The sequence below is a fragment of the Bombina bombina genome, chromosome 2 (assembly GCF_027579735.1).
Source record: "Bombina bombina isolate aBomBom1 chromosome 2, aBomBom1.pri, whole genome shotgun sequence".
NCBI lineage: Eukaryota > Metazoa > Chordata > Amphibia > Anura > Bombinatoridae > Bombina > Bombina bombina.
Genome location: NC_069500.1, coordinates 341642077 through 341663474, shown reverse-complemented (window position 1 = coordinate 341663474; position 21398 = coordinate 341642077). Strand labels below are relative to the sequence as shown.

At 40.4% G+C, this 21398-nt stretch overlaps 1 protein-coding gene across 2 annotated transcripts in view; it reads left to right on the top strand.

Moving 5' to 3' along the window:
- Window positions 1-20764, top strand: part of TRAFD1 (TRAF-type zinc finger domain containing 1) — a 216276-nt gene extending 195512 nt beyond the window's left edge. For both annotated transcript variants that reach the window (XM_053701701.1, XM_053701700.1), the window contains exon 12: window positions 18200-20764. In XM_053701701.1, coding sequence (XP_053557676.1) covers window positions 18200-18247 — 48 coding nt within the window. In that variant the 3' untranslated portion in view covers window positions 18248-20764. The remainder of the gene's footprint in view (window positions 1-18199) is intronic.
- Window positions 20765-21398: the final 634 nt, after the last annotated feature.

The following is a 21398-nucleotide window of genomic DNA, read 5'->3' as shown; positions in this document are numbered from 1 at the left end:
ACTGTGTTGGTTATGCAAAACTGAGGAATGGGTAATAAATGGATTATCTATCTTTTAAAACAATAAAAAATCTGGTGTAGACTGTCCCTTTAACTAGCATTTCAGCTTAAACTGACTGCAGCCTCGAAAATAACAGGGGAGATGATGCCAATGTGGCACTCGATATCTAGCAAACTAAAGCTTTTACCGTCTGACTCATTAATAAGGCCATTAAGAACACTGATGGACCCTGAACATCAGGGACTAATTAGTAAGTGGGCAAATAAGGGGCTCTATAGACTAGCAGACTTTCTCCATAAAGGGAAATTAGCTACTTATCAACAAATACAGGAAAAAATGCTACCAGATAAACTGCATTGGTTCTTATACCTGCAGATTGCATCTACTATAAATAGGGTCTTACCCAAACATCCCAGACAACACACGACGACGCTAGAAAAACTGTGTAGTGCTGATTTCCGTCATAAAGGTTTAATCTCTACCCTATACATAACTCTACAATCAGCCAAACATTCTTCTTAATCTCCTCTAATGGAGAAGTGGGAAAGAGATACCAATATAATACATTCCAAAGAGGAATGGGAAGAAATCTTTAAGGGCTCAGGCAGGGGTATGATCAGTGCAGATTTGAAAGAAAATTGCATTAAGACTGTTTATAGGTGGTATCTTACTCCAATGGTCACATCACAGTACACTCAAGCTGGCAGTAGAAATTGCTACAGAGGATGCGAGGAGGCATGAACATATATCCATATGTGGTGGGAATGCCCTCTGGTACAACTGCTATGGGTTAAGTTATCTAAATTGCTGAGTAAGGTACTTTCAGAAAACATCACTCTGACCGCGGCCCAAGCTTTATTAAATGAACATATAAAACCCTTCAATTCAGCCATGAACACATTCATACACATTCTATGTACAGCTACTAGGATATGTGTGGCACGCTATTGGAAGGTAGGGACACCCTCATGGGGAGAGATTATGGAAAAAATTAAACTAATACACAAACTATCTGAAACAGCCTCATTCATACAAGCTAACCATGAGCAATTTTTAAAGATCTGGAATTATTGGATTTTAAGCGGACACTAACCAGACATAGAATGAGAGGGTAGACACACAGCTAACTTAGCACTAAGGTAAGGTCTACAACATTCCAGGGGCGAGGGGAAGACAAATGACTGTAGATAACTATAACTGTGTAGGAGAGGTGGGGCTCTCTCCCCGGATCGGCGGCGGGTGGAATGGATGAACAGGCAAGTTGATATTTTAGTGATGCATTGAGTGAGGGAGGGGGAGGGAAAGTTTAAAGTTTATTGTTGATTGTTGTTGTAGTTTAATGAAGGGATAGGTAGAAAAGTTTTTAAGAAAATACAGCAGAGCGACATGGAGAGAAAGGGGATGCCACGGAAAATTTTCATGTCTTCTGGTAACGATCTGCTACATTCCCTAATCCATGGTGCTATTGATGAGCGCATGTATAATCACACGAACAGTTAGAATTTACAGATCTGAGTATCCAACCATCAACTACTCTACTGGTGGACTTTGCTACCTTCAAACTTTGATTGTGGAAACATAATAAATATCATAGACTTCTAACTGAGGGACATTTTTCAGAAAATTGAGATGTTGATGTGTATATGGAAAATGTAAAAGGTGTGATATACTCTTTATATGTTTTGCACTAAAAAATTATTTCAATTAACTAGCGTTTCAGGCCCTGAAGCTTCATCCACAGCCCAATAACTTTAAAGGGACATTAAACTGCTGAATAAAACTAGAATCAAATGGTTACTAATCACCATGCTATTGCTTTTTTTCTGCTGCAGCTGTCTTCAAAGTCATTTTCTTTTTTTAACCTTACACGTATTAGTTAGTGAAGCTTTGCATCGTCACACTGTTCGCCGCCATCTTGGATCTTATATTTATGTTTTAAATTGTGCAAAAAACTGCAAAATTAACACTTCTGCTCTCTATTATGTGAGCTAATCTGAAGCAAAAGGTACAGCTGTCAAAAATCAGATCTGTGAAAGTGCTCTGCTCCTATAACCGCATGCATTAATATGTGAGCTACAAGATGGCGGCGCACAGTATAAAATGCAGTTTACCAACTGGATTCTGTAATGAGTTAAAATAAGAGAACTGCAGGTACAGTAGGAAATGCTATAGTATGGTGAGTAGTAACCCTGCTACTGTAGTTTAAACATCTGGTAAAAATGCTCCCTACTTGCTATTGGTACTGAGGAACATGTGGGATTAAAGTCCTACACAACAGAGCTTAATCCCTCCCAATTTCCCATTATTCCTTAGTCCTTTTTTTGCCTCCAGCTTGGAGTGATGGTAAAACTGCAAGTACTGATCTACACATTGATTGAAAGGGGCTCTCAGACCAATGTGAGACACATTATCCCCCTCAGAGATATGGGAATGGGACAGAGGTGTACAGTAGTACAACTGGCTGTGAGAGTAAATTGCCTTCTGGGAGTTTGTCACTAGCCATTACTCCTGATCTAGATCCTGTGTCAGTGCATACTACATAGGCTTTTCTCCTGGAGGTCTCCTGCATCTTGGTAAGCACTGTAGACTGTGTGCTAACAGGTAAGTGGGCACTTGCACTCACATAGCCACAGACTATTGGCATGAACTTGTATGTACACATGATTCACATTGCCTGAGGACATAGTTACATACACAGGATAATACTTTTAAGAAGTAACATACCTATAAAAAATGGGTTACTGTTCTTTTTATCTAGTAAAAAGTATTACTGTTTAGTGTGTGCAGTTTTCTGTGCGTGTTAAGTAAAGCTAGATATTCTCAGTGCACAAGCATTTTAAATACTGCAGCTGCTCAGAGCAAGTGGGGCTTGTATCATGTCAGTAATAAACAAATTGAGTCATTACCATAAATCTCTCTGGGCAAGTGCTGTGTTTAAAATGCTGGCACACTGTGCATACTTAAATACACTTGCAACAGCTATAGCTTTTATTAGTATAATACATGTATATTACAAAAATGCTTCTATTCAAAACTGAAATGCATCCATGTGGATTCCAATTTGATTTAGTTAGAACATACCATTTTAAATAACTTTCTAATTTACTTCTATAATCATTTGCTTCATTCTCTTGGTATCATTTGTTGAAGGAGCAGCAATGCACTACTGGCTTCTAACTGAACACATGAGTGAGCCAATGACAATCAGTATATATATGCAGCCACCCATCAGCAGCTAGAAACTAGGTTATTTGCTGAAAGGTTTATCTAGATAAGCTCAGACACAGCAAAGGATAACGAGAAGGAAGCAAATTAAATAATAGAAGTAAATCAGAAAGTTGTTTAAAATCTTGAATGTCTAATTATGACTTTACTATCCCTTTTAATGTCCCTTTTAAGCAGGGAAGGAGTTCTCAGGAGAAAAGGTCAGTTAGACACTCAGAATTAGCAGAGTGGATGCATATTTCATTATTTTTAACCCCTTATTTGCTGGGTTTAATCAAATTCATCTTAAAATAGCAGTTTCAATAAATGTTCTTGGTGTTTAAAGGGACACTACACTTTTATCATAACCCTTACACTTTTATATTTTAAAACCCATATTTTCCTTTTTAAAGAGAGAGAACCCAGTTGTTTCCGATTCCCTTCTAGGGACTTCAATATTACATTGTTCCAGCATTTGTTAGTTCCTCGTAGGAAGTTAACCTTTGCTGTGCTGCTGTCTAAGTTTAGATATTCGCCTGTCCTTTCTATTTCAAATCATTATGGAGCAAATTGGGGCAGCTAAAATCTTAGATCATACCGCTTATCCTTTAGAGGGGATCTACTAACAATTTAACCCCTTCTCATATGTAAGGAAGTGTTGATGTGCTCCACTACTCAGCTTTGTAACTTTTGTGCTGAGTCTGCTATACAGGGTCATCCAGTGTTGCATTGCAGCAGAGTACTCAGGGATTTGCTACCTACCAGGGTTAACCCCAGGACAGTTTTACGGATCTGCCTGCTATCCTAATACAGTACATTCCAATGCATTTAACTAGTAGAGGCATGACAGCCATCAGTGGAGAGATTGCAAACCCGTGCAATGGGCAGAAGAGAACCCTTTACAGGCCCCCGGGCTCATCTGGGACATCCCTAAGGAGTGACCCTTCTAGGTTTCCTGTAACCTTTAAGGGGTAAAATTTGAAGCAGAATCTTCCTCCTCCTCCTCCTCCTCCTCTGCTGAGGATGATTCAGAAACCCAAGACCCCCTTCCTTTAATTTCAAATTGGAGCACATACATGCTCTATTGTTGGAAGTTTTACTTCCCTTAGTGATTGAAGACCCTCTACCTACAGACAATCTGTAAAAAAAGATTAAGTTCTTTAAGGCAACTCCAAAGTAGCCATCTATCTACCTTTCCCAGTTCCTGATGGGGTTTCTGAGCTAATTAGCAAGGAATCGAACAAACTAGGCATTCCCTCTCTCAAATTCAAAAGCACATTCCCTTTACCCTACCTTCCAAAGGTGGACTACCATTCCTCTAGAGGACAGTACCTCTTTTAAGGATCTTATGCACAGAAAAAGTTATGGTTTCTTACGGAGATCCTTTCAACTGGCAGGCTATATCTTTTATCCAGCTGTTAGTGTAGCTTGCAGCTACTGCTACTGTGCAACAACATTTCCCAAGAAGTTTCCCTTGATGAAATTCAGGATCGCTTGAAATTGGTCAAGACTGCAAACAGTTGCATTTGTGATGCAGCTGTTGAAAGAACTTGCATTAATGCAAAAAGTGCTGCTATGACTGTTCTGGCTAGAGGAGCCTTAAGGCTCAAGTCTAGTTTGCTGATGTATCTAAAAGCAGACTTCTTTCCATCCCATTTCAGGGAAAGATGTTGTTGTTTGGACCTGGACTGGATGCTAGTCACTGGAAGTAAAGGAGCCTTTCTGCCACAAGACAAAAAAAAAAGCTAAGGGCAGGGTTACGTCTGCTGTATAGTTTCACTGCTTTCATTCCATGACTTAAAGATCCTCCTCTAAAGTGTCTCAAAAGTCAGACACTTCCAAGTCCATGTGGAAGCCTGGCTCCTCTTAGTCTAAGTTAAAACAGACCAAAAAAGAAAAGCCTGCCCCTTCTTCCAAAACAGCATGAATGTGCAGCTCCCAGACTCAGTTCTCATTGGGCCAGAGCTTTTTTGCATGTGTAACAGACCTAGAAGCCATGGGATTTTTTACTCCAGTTCCCTTGGAGGAACAAAATCAGGGGTTCTATTCAAACCTTTTCATTGTAACAAAGATCTTGGATCTCAAAACTATGAACCCATTTTTTAAAGTTCCAACAAAATGGAGACTATTTGCACTATATTACCTTTAGTGCCGGAGGGTCATTTTATGTCTGCCATAGATGTGAATGATGCCTATTTAAATATACATGTTTACATGGAATTTAAAAAGGCTTTAATATATGCCGCACCCATTTGGTCTGGCCGCAACACTAAGAATTTTCTCAATGCTCTTTTGTCTGTAGTGAGTTATCAGGGCATGGTAGTACCTTGATGACTTTCTGGTACAGGCTGCTTTTCAGATGTCTCAGGGACATACAAACACAGTTTCTTCAATTCCTTTGTTTCCATGGTTGGAAAATCAACCTCTCAAACAACTATCTACTACCACAAACAAGTGTTTTCTGGGCTTCATTGCAGATTCTGTGACAATGAAACTATCATAGATGCTCACAGACTCACATTGTGGAAGCCTTCTGTTCTTAAACTCCTACTGTCAGGAACATCCCTCCAAGCAATCCAGCATCAGGCTCCTGCAGCATCAGATGCTCTTCCTAGGCATAATTGGTTGATCGCGGTGTTGATTTTAGAGGTGCCACGCACAGTTACAGAATCTCCCACCTAAATGGTTACAGGTGTGGGAGTTCATATATAAATCCACTCAGCCCATCACTGAGAGGTGCACCGTATCCTGTGGTGTAACAAGCTTTTACTTACCTTTTTCCTGTACTTAGTGACAGCTTACTTGAATCCTGATGTACCCATTACACCTACCTGGTATCCCATGTCATCCTCATCAACAGTACTCACTTGATATCCTGTGTCTGTTGAGTCTCCTGTATCCTACTGTAACTGTGGCAGCTTACCTGTATTCTGCTGCCCTCACCTGGTATCTCATGACAGCCAGCTGAGTCTCCTGTATCCTGCTGTACCAGTAGTAACTTACCTGACTCCTGTGGCACCCGCAACCAACAGTACCCACTGGATATCCTGTGTCTGCTGAGTCTCATGTGCTTGCTGTACCAGTGGCAGCTTACCTGATTCCGGTTTTCACTACTGCGTCTCCCCAAGGCAGAACATACTGCGATCTGCAATGTCATCACAGAAAATTCAGCCTGCCTGCAGAAAGATTGAGCCTAACATTACAGGTGCAGAGCATAGAGCTGAGCGCTCCTCTTTGCGCACTGTGAAATACTTTACATTCAGCAACTGCGTGTCAGTTCCTCCTCACCTCTGCGGGATTCACAGTGCATATCTGATCACAGTGACTGCACTTCTTACTTTCTAACCCCCGTCCTATGGCTAACAAAGATCGCTGCAATGTATTTCTGTGCAATACACTGCAGCTGTTTTGGAAGCCATGGGGTTAACATCCTGTGCTTTTGTTTTGTAGCTGTGGAGGAGGGCTGGTTAGTGCATGCGTGCATGCACGCGCAGTACTGCTGCTAAGCCTTTTCAGTGAGGGAGGGACTGTCAGAGTGGCTACTTCCTACAATCCTGCTGAGGCTTGAGTTATAGCCTAACAGCCCTCACTACAAATAAACGGTGTCAGTGGAACGGTGAGGCTCTTATCAAAAAAGGGTTATGTTGAGCTTCTATGAGATGTTTGTTACTGTGTGGAGAGGGGATTTTTTTTGCTGTTATATCAGTCTTTTATCAGGCTACAAATGTTAAAAATTTGCTTTTTGAAAATGTCATGCTGCTTGTACTGTTTAGTGACTAGTGTTTTTAACACATTATACATCTGTCACTTATTGAAAGCAGTGGTTTTCAGTTCAGTTTTGCTTTAGAACCTTTTTTAAAATGTAATGAAATAATTATTTATATATGTTTGTCATTCCCCAATAAAAGATACCAGTGTCCACATTGGTTGCTCACAAGTGTTTCTGTATCTAACATTTACCATATAACAAACTTTTGTTTGTTCATTTAGGAGATTCTTATGGAGCACACATTTAAACTGTTTTCATAATAGTACACAAATTATTAGAAACATCAGCCGTAATTTATTTTATATTACCCTAGCAGATGACACCTTTGGTGTATGTTAATAAATGAAGCCATAAACTAGGTTATGATTGTCTAAAATGATAGACAGCCTATTCCTTTTATTTGTAAACAAACAAAAAAAGAATATTCCTGCAGACACATGCCATACTTTTAATGACAACTAATGCAGCAAATGAAGCAGGCACATACCATGGCAATTTTTAGTAGTAAAATTATAAAATCTGCCATGTCCCTGCATTAGTTATATATAATTGTTTGTTTTTTTAATTTCACCTAGCCTTTCATACGGCTATAGGTGAAACTCGAAAAATTAGAATATCGTGCAAAAGTTCATTTATTTCACTAATGCAACTTAAAAGGTGAAACTAATATGAGATAGACTCATTACATGCAAAACAAGATAGTTCAAGCAGTGATTTGTCATAATTGTGATGATTATGGCTTACAGCTCATGAAAACCCCAAATCCACAATCTCAGAAAATTAGAATATTGTGAAAAGGTGCAATATTCTAGGCTCAATGTGTCCCACTCTAATTAGCTAATTAAGCCATAACACCTGTAAAGGGTTCCTGAGCCTTTAAATGGTCTCTCAGTCTGGTTCAGTAGGAATCACAATCATAGGAAAGACTGCTGACCTGACAGATGTGCAGAAAACCATCATTGACACCCTCCATAAGGAGGGAAAGCCTCAAAAGGTAATTGCAAAAGAGGTTGGATGTTCCCAAAGTGCTTTATCAAAGCACATTAATAGAAAGTTATCTGGAAGGGAAAAGTGTGGAAGAAAAAGGTGCACAAGCAGCAGGAATGACCGCAGCCTTGAGAGGATTGTCAGGAAAAGGCCATTCAAAAGTGTTGGGGACTTTCACAAGAGCCACCACACACAGACGGATCCTGGACATGGGCTTTAAATGTCGTATTCCTCTTTTCAAGCCACTCCTGAACAACAAACAGCGTCAGAAGCGTCTTACCTGAGCTAAAGAAACAGACCTGGTCCAAAGTCCTCTTTTCTGATGAGAGCAAATTTTGCATCTCATTTGGAAACCAAGGACCCAGAGTATGGAGGAAGAATGGAGAGGCACACACTGCAAGATGCTTGAAGTCCAGTGTGAAGTTTCCACAGTCTGTTGATTTGGGGAGCCATGTTATCTGCTGGTGTTGGTCCACTGTGCTTCATTAAGTCCAGGGTCAACGCAGCCGTCTACCAGGAGATTTTGGAGCACTTCATGCTTCCTTCCGCAGACTAGCTCTATGGGGATGCTGACTTCATTTTCCAGCACCTGCCCACACTGCCAAAAGCACCAAAACCTGGTTCAATGACCGTGGGATTACTGTGCTTTATTGGCCAACAAACTCGCCTGACCTGAACCCCATAGAGAATCTATGGGGCATTGCCAAGAGAAAGATGAGAGACATGAGACCGAACAATGCAGAAAAGCTGAAGGCCGCTATTGAAGCATTCTGGTCTTCCATAACACCTCAGCAGTGCCACAGGCTGATAGCTTCCATGCCACGCATTGAGGCAGTAATTGCTGCAAAAGGGGCCCAAAGCAAGTACTGAGTACATACAGCATGCATGCTTATACTTTTCAGAGGTCCGATATTGTTCTACAAGTATGTACAATCCTTGTTTTATTGATTGCATGTAATATTCAAATTTTCTGAGATTGCGGATTTGGGGTTTTCATGAGCTGTAAGCCATAATCATCACAATTATGACAAATCACGGCTTGAAATATCTTGCTTTGCATGTAATGAGTCTATCTCATATATTAGTTTCACCTTTTAAGTTGCATTAGTGAAATAAATTAACTTTTGCACAATATTCTAATTTTTCGAGTTTCACCTGTAGATTACGAGTTTTGCGTTATGGGTGAAAAAGCAACGTTAAGGCTCTTTTTCACTACCGCTGGTATTACGAGTCTTGCAGGTTTAGGGGCACCGCACACTTTTTTGGCCTTAACGCAACGTGATTACCGCAGCTTTTTCAATGGGACTTCCATAGCGCCGGTATTACGAGTCTGCCTGGGAGGCCAAAGATCAATACCGGTTATATTTTTATTTCACAGGCAAGTTTGTATTTATTTTAAATAGGTAGAATAGTTGCTAAATAGATATTAACTATTTACTAACTACCTAGCTAAAATAAATACAAATTTACATGTAAAATAGAACCTAACTTGTCTTACACTAACGTGCAAGTTATTACCGCACCCCTCATAACATAAAACTCGTAATCTAGCCGATAGTTTGCAAAGCTCTTACTCCTGAATTTAAGAAGTTAATGTGAGCAATGCACCTTTTTATTTCATTTAACCTTCTAATTATGTAATGTTAGACCAAAAGCAAAGGAAAAAAAATATTTGAGACATTTTAAAAACACTATTTTTTTTTCTGCAGCTAATTTGCAATGCAATATATTATAAAACTTAAAAAAAAACTGCTTTACTCTCCAGTTAATCAACACATTGCAATTTAGATGGTGCTTTAATTTAACTGACTAATTTAATTTAAAATCGAATTTAATTTCAAAATGACCTGCAGAAAAAGATTCATTAAAAAAAAATCTCATCGCAGAAAGTGAAAAAAAGTTCTTCCTCTGGACTGCATCTATCTGGTATCCTGTGCCAGGCTGTCCACCTATATCTGCTGGACATTGCTCCTTCCTCCCTCCTTTGGTACCTAGTTGCTGGGCGTATTTCATAGTACCTTACCTTTGGCCTGTTCCTGGACTCTGATTTTGTTTTACACTTGATATTGATTAATTCTTAGTTTTTGTTTCTCTTGCTTTAGAAAAACCATGTTAAGACTTTTAGTTTCCTGTACTTCTATTTCTGCATATTGAGTTCCACTCACCCTCACTCCTACACTGTTTAAATAATTGGTCTCATGGTAGCGGCTTCAGATGCAGTACCTTTTGCCAGATTCCATTTGCTTTCTTTGCAGTGTCAAATGTTGCAACAACATGTCTGAGGATTTCTTGTCTTGAAGTCTAAAAAGATCTTCTGACTTGGTGGCAGACACTTGTTTCATTTTTTCTGTCCAAATTAGGTAGTAATTACTATGAACTCCAGCCTTAGATGGAGTGAGCAGACTGGGGTTCCTGGAGAGGCAGGGAGTTTGGTCTCCTCAGGAAGCGAGTTGGCCGCAGTACCAGTTTGCACGCCTTTTACCCTTCTTTTCCTTTCCTACTTTATTTTTTCTCTTGGCCATATAGAGGACTAAGGAGTCATGGGAAAGTTGGAGGGATTAAAACTCTGTTGTGTGTTTGTGGTGGTGGGGGGGTGGTTTGCCGCCTCCTGTATGACTGGACTTTTATCCCACATATAATGGCTTGTGGACTCTCACCATCATGAAATAAATTTATCAGGTAAGCATAAATTGCATTTCTTTTACAAGATATGACGAGTCCACGGATTTCATCCTTACTTGTGGGATTTATCCTCCTGCTGACAGGAAGTGGCAAAGAGCACCACAGCAGAGCTGTATATATATATATAGCTCCTCCCTTCCCTCCCAATTCAGTCATTCTCTTTGCCTATGTTAGTACTAGGAAGAGGTAAAGTGAGGTGTTAGTTTTATTTTCTTCAATCAAGATTTTATTATTTTAAAATGGTGCCAGTGAGTACTATTTTTCTCAGGGAGAGAATTGTCAGTTCTTTACTTCCTAAGAGGAGTGGGGACATTTGATTTTCTGTTCTGATGTTGATGATCTTAAGAAACGTTATCTAAGATCCATGATGGTTCCCACAGCGACTGAAGGTAGTGAAAGAAAATCTTCAGTGTGGAGAACGATGTTTTGGTACAAGCAACTTTGAGGTATGTTCAGTCCTTTTAGTTTCTGGGAGACTTGATGCACAGAACAGGCTGACATTTTTACCTTATGGGTAGGGGTAAGCAGTATACACTATGCGTAAAGTGTTGATGTACCTGGAATCCCTTATTTTTTATTTGACAACGTTTGTAAAATGCTCTTTTTTTTATCATGGGCTTTTTATAGACGCTGGGCGTTGCGGTCCTATTTAAGGTTGTTGGTGTATACACTGGCCATAGGTGTACAGTGTTTAGGTGGTACCTGATATTATAGAGGGCACATGGCTTGTAATAACGGACATGTTTTGTTTTTGTAATTAAGACCCATGCGGGTCTTGCTGAGCTTGAATGACGCCCACGGTGGGCGGGCCTAGTTTTGCGCGCTCAGACGCGCAGCACAACCGGATCGTGTGGATGTTAGACTCCTGATCTATTGTGGGGCCTAAGTTAATCCGGAGTTACTAAGGACCTGAAAGGCTTCTCGAACAGCAGCTGATTTCATTCCGGGGGCAGGTAGGCGCCACAGCAGAGCTGTGGCGTGGTGCAGAGGTTTAATAAAGTATTATACTCCTTTTCCATTAAAGATGTTATTTTATTGATCTGTCATACTCTGCAAGCTATACAATATTGTTAGAGAGTTTGGGACACATATAAACACATTTTTATTGCCATAAACCCGTTTTGTTGAAGTTCTCAGAAAAATAGTTGCGCTTTTACAATTTAAAGGCGCAGTACAGTTTTTTTGCTGCATTATTTTTTGGCTATAATTAATTCAGAGATAAAAGATTGTTTCTCCAACATAGGTGTGTCCGGTCCACGGCGTCATCCTTACTTGTGGGATATTCTCTTCCCCAACAGGAAATGGCAAAGAGCCCAGCAAAGCTGGTCACATGATCCCTCCTAGGCTCCGCCTACCCCAGTCATTCTCTTTGCCGTTGTACAGGCAACATCTCCACGGAGATGGCTTAGAGTTTTTTAGTGTTTAACTGTAGTTTTTATTATTCAATCAAGAGTTTGTTATTTTAAAATAGTGCTGGTATGTACTATTTACTCAGAAACAGAAAAGAGATGAAGATTTCTGTTTGTATGAGGAAAATGATTTTAGCAACCGTAACTAAAATCCATGGCTGTTCCACACAGGACTGTTGAGAGGAATTAACTTCAGTTGGGGGAACAGTGAGCAGTCTCTTGCTGCTTGAGGTATGACACACTCTAACAAGACGATGTAATGCTGGAAGCTGTCATTTTCCCTATGGGATCCGGTAAGCCATGTTTATTAAGATTGTAAATAAGGGCTTCACAAGGGCTTATTAAGACTGTAGACTTTTTCTGGGCTAAATCGATTCATTATTAACACATATTTAGCCTTGAGGAATCATTTTATCTGGGTATTTTGATAAGTTTATATCGGCAGGCACTTTTTTAGACACCTTTCTCTTTAGGGGCTTTCCCAAATCATAGGCAGAGCCTCATTTTCGCGCCGGTGTTGCGCACTTGTTTTTGAGAGGCATGACATGCAGTCGCATGTGTGAGGAGCTCTGATACATAGAAAAGACTTTCTGAAGGCGTCATTTGGTATCGTATTCCCCTTTGGGCTTGGTTGGGTCTCAGCAAAGCAGACACCAGGGACTGTAAAGGGGTTAAAGTTAAGAACGGCTCCGGTTCCGTTATTTTAAGGGTTAAAGCTTCCAAATTTGGTGTGCAATACTTTTAAGGCTTTATGACACTGTGGTGAAATTTTGGTGAATTTTGAACAATTCCTTCATATTTTTTCGCAATTGCAGTAATAAAGTGTGTTCAGTTTAAAATTTAAAGTGACAGTAACGGTTTTATTTTAAAACGTTTTTTGTACTTTGTTATCAAGTTTATGCCTGTTTAACATGTCTGAACTACCAGATAGATATGTAAGGCAGCGACTTGGTCTTCACTGCACACTTTTACTAAATTTTACAAATTTGATACTTTTGCTTCTTCTGAGGCTATTTTTGGGAGAAAGGTTTTGCAAGCCGTGGTGCCTTCCATCTAGGTGACCTGATTTGCTCCCTCCCATCATCCGTGTCCTAAAGCTTTGGTATTGGTTCCCACAAGTAAGGATGACGCCGTGGACCGGACACACCTATGTTGGAGAAAACAGAATTTATGTTTACCTGATAAATTACTTTCTCCAACGGTGTGTCCGGTCCACGGCCCGCCCTGGTTTTTTAATCAGGTCTGGTAATTTTTTTTTCTTTAACTACAGTCACCACGGTATCATATGGTTTCTCCTATGCAAATATTCCTCCTTAACGTCGGTCGAATGACTGGGGTAGGCGGAGCCTAGGAGGGATCATGTGACCAGCTTTGCTGGGCTCTTTGCCATTTCCTGTTGGGGAAGAGAATATCCCACAAGTAAGGATGACGCCGTGGACCGGACACACCGTTGGAGAAAGTAATTTATCAGGTAAACATAAATTCTGTTTTTATAAATGACTAAATTTGAGATTGCTAATCTGTTTAACATGTCTGACTCTGAGGAGGAAACTCATTGTTCTATGTGTTTAGATGCCACTGTGGAATCCCCTCTGTCCTTTTGTCCCTCGTGTACTGAGAGGGCCTTACAATGTAAAGCATAGATTTTATGTAAAGAAAATGTGTCTAAAGATGATTCTCAGTCTGAGGAGAATCAGGGTATACCGCTAACTTCTCCCCAAGCCACAACCTTTAACGCCCACCCAAGCAACGCCTGGTTCTTCAACCGCGCCAAATTAATTTACTCTGCAGGATATGGCTGCAGTTATGTCAACTACCATTACAGAGGTATTATCTAAGTTGCCAGTGTTACAGGGTAAACGCAGTAGGACAGAGGTCAATTTGAATGAGCCCTCTGATGCGTTGTTAGTTATTTCCGATGTACCCTTTCAGGGATCTGAATTGGGGGTCAGGGAACTTCTGTCTGAGGGGGAACTTTCCGATTCGGGAAGTGCATTACCTCAGACTGACTCGGATGTCATGTCCTTTTAAATTTAAGCTTGAGCACCTCCATTTGTTACTTAGGGAGGTTTTAGCGACTCTGGATGACTGTGACCCTATTGTCACAGTTTATTCATCAGGGTTTCCTTTTACAACCAACGGCCTGCATTGTACCAGTTACCACTGCGGCGGCCTTCAGGTTTGATGCTTTAGAAGAGTCTCTTAAGACAGACTCCTTTAGAGGATATTTTAGACAGAATTAAGGTTCTTAAGCTGGCTAATTCTTTTATTACAGATGCCGCCTTTCAGATTGGCGGCTAAGAATGCCGGATTTGCTTTTTTAGCACATAGAATGTTATGGTTAAAATCTTGGTCTGCTGATGTGTCATCTAAATCAAAGCTTTTGGCTATTCCTTTCAAAGGGAAAACCCTATTCGGGCCTGACTTGAAAGAGATCATTTCTGATATTACGGGAGGTAAGGGTCACCTCAGGATAGGACTGCCAAACTGAGGGGTAAACAAAATTTTCATTCCTTTCGGAACTTTAAAGGAGTCCCCTCTTCTTCCGCCAAGCAGGAAGGGAATTTTGCTCAGGCCAAGTCCGTCTGGAGACCCAACCAGGCTTGGAACAAGGGTGAACAACCCAAGGAGCCCGCTGCTGCTACCAAAACAGCATGAAGGGGCGGCCCCCGATCCGGGACCGGATCTAGTAGGGGGCAGACTTTCTCTCTTTGCCCAGGCTTGGGTAAGAGATGTTCAGGATCATTGGACACTGGAAATCGTGTCCCAAGGGTATCAGCTGGAATTCAAAAGTTCTCTCCCAAGGGGGAGGTTTCGTCTTTCATGATTGTCTGCAGACCAGACAAAAAGAGAGGCGTTATTACGTTGTGTAATAGACCTCTCTACTATGGGAGTAATTTGTCCCATTCCAAGACTGGAACAGGGACAGGGGTTTTACTCAAATCTTTTCGTGGTCCCCAAAAAGGAGGGCACGTTTTGACCCATTTAGATCTAAAGAGTCTAAACAAGTTTCTCAGAGTCCTATCCTTCAAAATGGAGACTATTCGAACAATTCTGCCATTCATCCATGAGCGTCAATATATGACTACCGTGGACTTGAAGGATGCATACCTTCATATTCCTATCCACAAGGATCATCAGTTCCTAAGGTTTGCCTTCCTGGACAAACCTTTTCAGTTTGTGGCTCTTCCCTTCGGGTTGGCCACAGCTCCCAGGATTTTCACGAAGGTTTTAGGGTCCCTTCTGGCGGTTCTCAGGCTGCGGGGTATTGCAGTGGCGCCTTATCTGGACGATATTCTGATCCAGGGGTCATATTACCATCTAACAAAGTCTCAGACATGGTCCTGTCCTTTCTGAGGACTCACAGGTGGAAGGTGAATCTAGAAAAGGGTTCATTAATTCCACAGACCAAGGTTCCCTTCCTGGGAACTCTAATAGATTCCATATCCAGGAAAATCTTCTTGACAGAGGTTAGAAGGTTAAAGATTCTGAATACATTCCGAGCCCTTCAGTCCAATCCTCGGCCATTAGTGGCCCAGTGCATGGAGGTAATTGGATTGATGGTGGCGGCAATGGACATAATTCCGTTTGCTCGTTTTCATCTCAGACCGCTACAGCTGAGCATGCTCGGACAGTGGAATGGAGATTACACAAATTTGTCTCCTCCGATTGATCTGAATCAGGAGACAAGAGACTCTCTTCTTTGGTGGTTGTCTCAGGATCATCTGTCCCAAGGGACGTGCTTCCGCAGACCCTCATGGGTGATAGTAACGATGGACGCCAGCCTTCTAGGTTGGGGTGCAGTCTGGAATTCCCTGAAGGCTCAGGGTGGGTGGACTCAGTCGGGGTCGCTTCTTCCAATCAATATTCTGGAATTGAGAGCAATATTCAATGCGTTTCAGGCGTGGCCTCAGTTGGCTTCGGCCAAGTTCATTCGCTTTCAGTCGGACAACATCACGACTGTGGCTTACATCAGTCATCAGGGAGGAACAAGGAGTTCCTTAGCGATGACAGAGGTATCCAAGATAATTCGGTGGGCGGAGGCCCACTCTTGTTTGTCAGCAATCTACATCCCAGGAAGGGAACAACTAGGAAGCGGACTTTTTAAGCAGACAGACGTTTCATCCGGGGGAGTGGGAGCTCCATCCGGAGGTCTTTGCCACTCTGATCCTCAGATGGCGCAGACCGGAGTTGGATCTGATGGCATCTCGTCAGAATGCCAAGCTTCCAAGATAAGGGTCCAGGTCAAGAGATCCTCAGGCCGAACTGATAGATGCCTTGGCAGTACCTTGGTCGTTCAACCTAGCTTATGTGTTTCCACCGTTTGTTCTCCTGCCTCGGGTGATTGCTCGGATCAAGCAGGACTTGGTATGCAGATCTAGTAGACATGTCCTCTCTGCCGCTGTGGAAGCTTCCATTGAGGCAGGACCTTCTCATTCAGGGACCCTTCCAACACCCAAATCTAGTTTCTCTACAACTGACTGCTTGGAGATTGAACGCTTGATTTTATATAAGCGGGGGTTCTCTGATTCGATCATTGATTCAGGCACGTAAGCCTGTTACTAGAAAGATCTACCATAAGATATGGCGTAAATATCTTTATTGGTGTGAATCCAAGGGCTACTCATGGAGTAGAGTTAGGATTTCCAGAATTTTGTCTTTTTTCCAAGATGGATTGGAGAAAGGGTTATCAGCGAGTTCCTTAAAGGGACAAATCTCTGCTTTGTCAATTTTACTACACAAACGTTTGGCAGATGTTCCAGACGTTCAGTCTTTTTGTCAGTCTCTGACCAGAATCAAGCCTGTGTTTAGATCAATTGCTCCACCCTGGAGTTTGAATTTAGTTCTTAAGGTTCTTCAAGGGGTTCCGTTTGAACCCATGCATTCCATAGATATTAAGTTATTATATTGTAAAGTTTTGGTTTTGGTTGCTATTTCTTCTGCTCGTAGAGTTTCTGAACTTTCAGCGTTACAATGTGACTCGCCTTATCTTATCTTTCATTCTGATAAGGTGGTTTTACGTACCAAACCTGGGTTCCTTCTTAAGGTTGTTTCAAATAAGAATATTAATCAGGAAATTGTGGTTCCTTCATTATGTCCTAATCCTTCTTCTAAGAAGGAGCGTCTGTTGCATAACTTGGACGTGGTCCATGCCCTGAAGTTTTACTTTTAGGCGACTAAAGAATTTCGTCAATCATCTTCATTATTCATTGTGTTTTCTGGAAAGCGTAGGGGCCAGAAAGCTACGGCTACCTCTCTTTCTTTTTGGCTGAAGAGTATCATCCGTTTGGCATATGAGACTGCTGGACAGCAGCCTCCTGAAAGGATTACGGCTCATTCCACTAAGGCTGTGGCTTCCTCATGGGCATTTAAAAACTATGCTTCTGTTGAACAGATTTGCAAGGCTGCAACTTGGTCGTCTCTTCACACTTTTTCCAAATTTGATACTTTTGCTTCTTCTGAGGCTGTTTTTGGGAGAAAGGTTCTTCAGTCTGTGGTGCCTTCCATTTAGTTTCCTGTCTTGTCCCTCCCTTTCATCCGTGTCCTATAGCTTTGGTATTGGTATCCTACAAGTAAGGATGAAATCCGTGGACTCGTCATATCTTGTAAAAGAAAAGGAAATTTATGCTTACCTGATAAATTTATTTCTTTTACGATATGACGAGTCCACGGCCCACCCTGTCATTTTTAAGACAAGCATATTTTTATTTTTATTAAACTTCAGTCACCTCTGCACCTTTGGCTTTTCCTTTCTCTTCCTAACTTCGGTCGATTGACTGGATTGGGAGGGAAGGGAGGAGATATATATACAGCTCTGCTGTGGTGCTCTTTGCCACTTCCTGTCAGCAGGAGGATAAATCCCACAAGTAAGCATGAAATCCGTGGACTCGTCATATCGTAAAAGAAATACATTTATCAGGGAAGCATAAATTTCCTTTTTTTTTTTCCTTACCTTACCCTAAATAACATTAATTTATTTCATTCCAGTTCCTTTAAAAAATAGTGGTTCATTTGTGCTTGTAATCACTTCACCTGCTCTCCTTCAGAATGTCTCTATTGTGTGTGAGGGGAAACTAGTTTGTGTTAACTTAGACTATTTATTTACTGTGGTTTTTGTGTTTTGTTTGTTTTTATTTTTGCTACACAGACCAAGAAGTTGAACGGTGCGAGTGAAGAGCTTGAAAAGGAAGAATGACACACAACTGCGTATTGTACAAAGCACTAGAATCATAATCCTCTTAAAATGTATCTAGCACTCCAATATATCATTATATTCATTTGTATGTTTGAAATGGGAACAATGCTTTTTACATAACCATGCCTATGAAATATTTAATTGTACACTTGCTAAAATGTTTTATATTCTATTTTGTAATTAAATCTGTCAGGATGTTGTGTATTTGCTGTAAGCCTAAATGGCTTGTAATTCACATACCTAAATGTTTGTTCTATAAAGTACAATAAAATCTTCCTTTTTTTTTTTTTTTTTTTTTTTGGAAATATAACTTTTTTTTGTCTTATAAACTGTTGTTTTGCTTTAAACTTTGTTTATAAGATGGCAATATTTTCAAAGCTCTCCCTAAGTCATGTTGGCTTCGTTTTTCAAGTTACTATTTTATGGTGCTAATGTGGCGCTTTAGGTTCTTCTGAAGGGTAAATGTATTGAGCTGCAGCCTCAACTTTTGTGCCTATTCTCAAATGAGTGAACCTGCATCCACTAATTTAAGAAGCAGAAACTGATTATTTTGCCTCTCTGACAGAAGTGGTGAGTTCAATTGCCTGGCATTCGCTTGTTCTGGTTGATTGACTGGCCCTGCTCTAGTGTAATTGGCTGCATGGGAACAGGTGCAGCATTGCACATAAAAAAAAATTGTGCAGTGTTAATTTTCACCACATAATGTAGCATTGCAAATGATGATTGCAGGTGCACTACTTGCAAACCTGTCCACCTGCAATCATTAAACATTATTCCCTGTGTGTGATTTGGGAAGTGTTCAGTCACTCATTCACTGTGATGCATTGATTAACAATGTACTTAAAAACATCTTGAGCACAAAACCTTTTAAAATTTAATATGGAGATCTTACTGTTGTCCCATATTACCTGTGTGTTTGAGTACTAAGTGCCAGCCATTTATGGGACCAATGGTAAGATGCCTTTTTTTTTCTTCTCAAGTTCAATAAGGACAGTATATAATTTAAATGATGTCCTCCTATTTAGGATTAGCTGTATATATTCCAAAATAAATTCTTATTCTCCTTCAATTGCTGGAAATTTTATCCAGGTGCCTTAGATATTGAAATACAATAACCCCTTTAAAACTCCATGAGTGCTGTTCAATTGTTTTTATATTTATTAACACACTACATATCCTAGGTTCTAACAGATTCTATGCACTTTCCAGCCAGTAATGGCACCAGTCTTCCATACTCTACTATATAGCCTCCAAGTCTTTTTTACTACAAAACATTTTTCTGAATTTATTGAATATATTTTTTTCTCCTGCCACTCCTCACAAAATAGACCTTTTTGAAGTGCTGAATCTGCCTTGTTAAAAGTCTTGTTATAGCAACGAATAAATGGCAGCACATTGAATGCATTCATATAATTTAATTTTCACCTGGTAATTGATGCATTTGATTCAATCAAGTTAGTGATGTCCAGCTTTCTTACATATGGGTGCTGCAGGGCCGGACTGGGAAACCAGACTGGCCCTGGAAATGTTTGAAGACCAGCCATCCCTCCCACCTTGCCTAGGGCAATTTTTCCTCTGGAACAGGCCCCCACACCCTCATTAGGAGCAGTCCACGGCAACTTTTCTGTTGCCACAGTGCACCGCGGCCTTGAAGAAATGCTCTAGGCATGTGCACAAGGCTCGCTCCCTGACCAAGGATGCGGCTCGATAGAGGCAGCATATACTGTACATTTTCAAAAAGGTTTATTCGTACAGGGCCAGATGCCTTCTGTTTGTTGCTCTCCTCTGCAGAGGGTTCTTTTAAACATGTTTGTTTATACTTTTTCCTGGGGCCACAAAAACTATGGCATCCATTTTTAGTTCTGCTTTTTTTTTAGAGTGGTGCATCTTCTATTTAAGCACCTTTTTTATTGATCAAAAGTTGACTTAAAACTGTATAATAAAATGTACGTTCTTATGTCCTTTGGAGCAACATGCAAAGGTTAGTATGGATGACTTGTAACTACTCTCTGCATACAACTGTAGCCTACACAGAATGTGCTGCAGTCTATGCTTCTCTGCCACATAGCCTCCCTGATTAAGGAGAGCAGACCATGGATGATTCTAACATATTATTCAGGTTTCCTGAATTTGTTGGTTTCATTCCCATATCATTTCTAAGAATATTCTGATGCTGAAATCGAGGTGTATACATTTAAATTCCACTAGAATATTTGTGCTTTTATTTATGGGGGTTTTTATAGACTATTGGTAACTATGTTTTTATTTGGATTACCTTTGTTGAAGTTATAGTTTAATTTGACTTTGAAACTATGTGGTGAATTCTATGTGAAATCAAGCTGTATGGTATAAGGGTATATTAAAACCACATATTAGTTGCGCGTACTGCATTCCTTTTTCCTATTCCCTACAATTTCTGTGATTTCTTTAAACCATGTAACATTGTCTTTTTGTTTTATTTGTGTTTTTGAATGTTTTGTTATTACTGCTTCAAATAAAATATTTAATGTGACTTTTCACAGTGGTATTTCATTCTTTTGTTGGGCTTATTGTTTATATACTAGAAACAGATGGAATAAGATTGCTAATCTAATTTTACAAATACAATTTGTTTTTGTTTTTTAGAACACAAATCTTTTTAATTACAAATATTTATTTTGTAAGTACAATTTTTTTTGTTTGTATTTAACAAATATGTGCACAGAAACAGCTAGATTACGAGTTTTGCGTTAAACTGAAAAAGCAGTGTTAACAGGTCCTAGCGCTGCTTTTTTACGCCTGCTGCTATTACGAGTCTTGCAGGTTTAGGGGCACCGCACACTTCTTTGGCCTTAACGCAAACCGACTTACGTAAAGTTCGTAAAGTCTTTTTTCTATGGGACTTCCATTAAGAGTTTGTCCTGGGAGGCCAATAAGTGAGCGGTACACCCTCTACCTCCAAGATTCCTAATGCATTCTAAAGTCAGTAGTTATGAGTTTTACACTACAATGCCGTAGCATAAGTGCAAAAAAGTACATGAACACCCATAAACTACCTATTAACCCCTAAACCGAGGCCCTCCCGCATCGCAAACACTATAATAAAACTTTTAACCCCTAATCTGCCGCTCCGGACATCGCCGCCACTCGAATAAACATATTAACCCCTAAA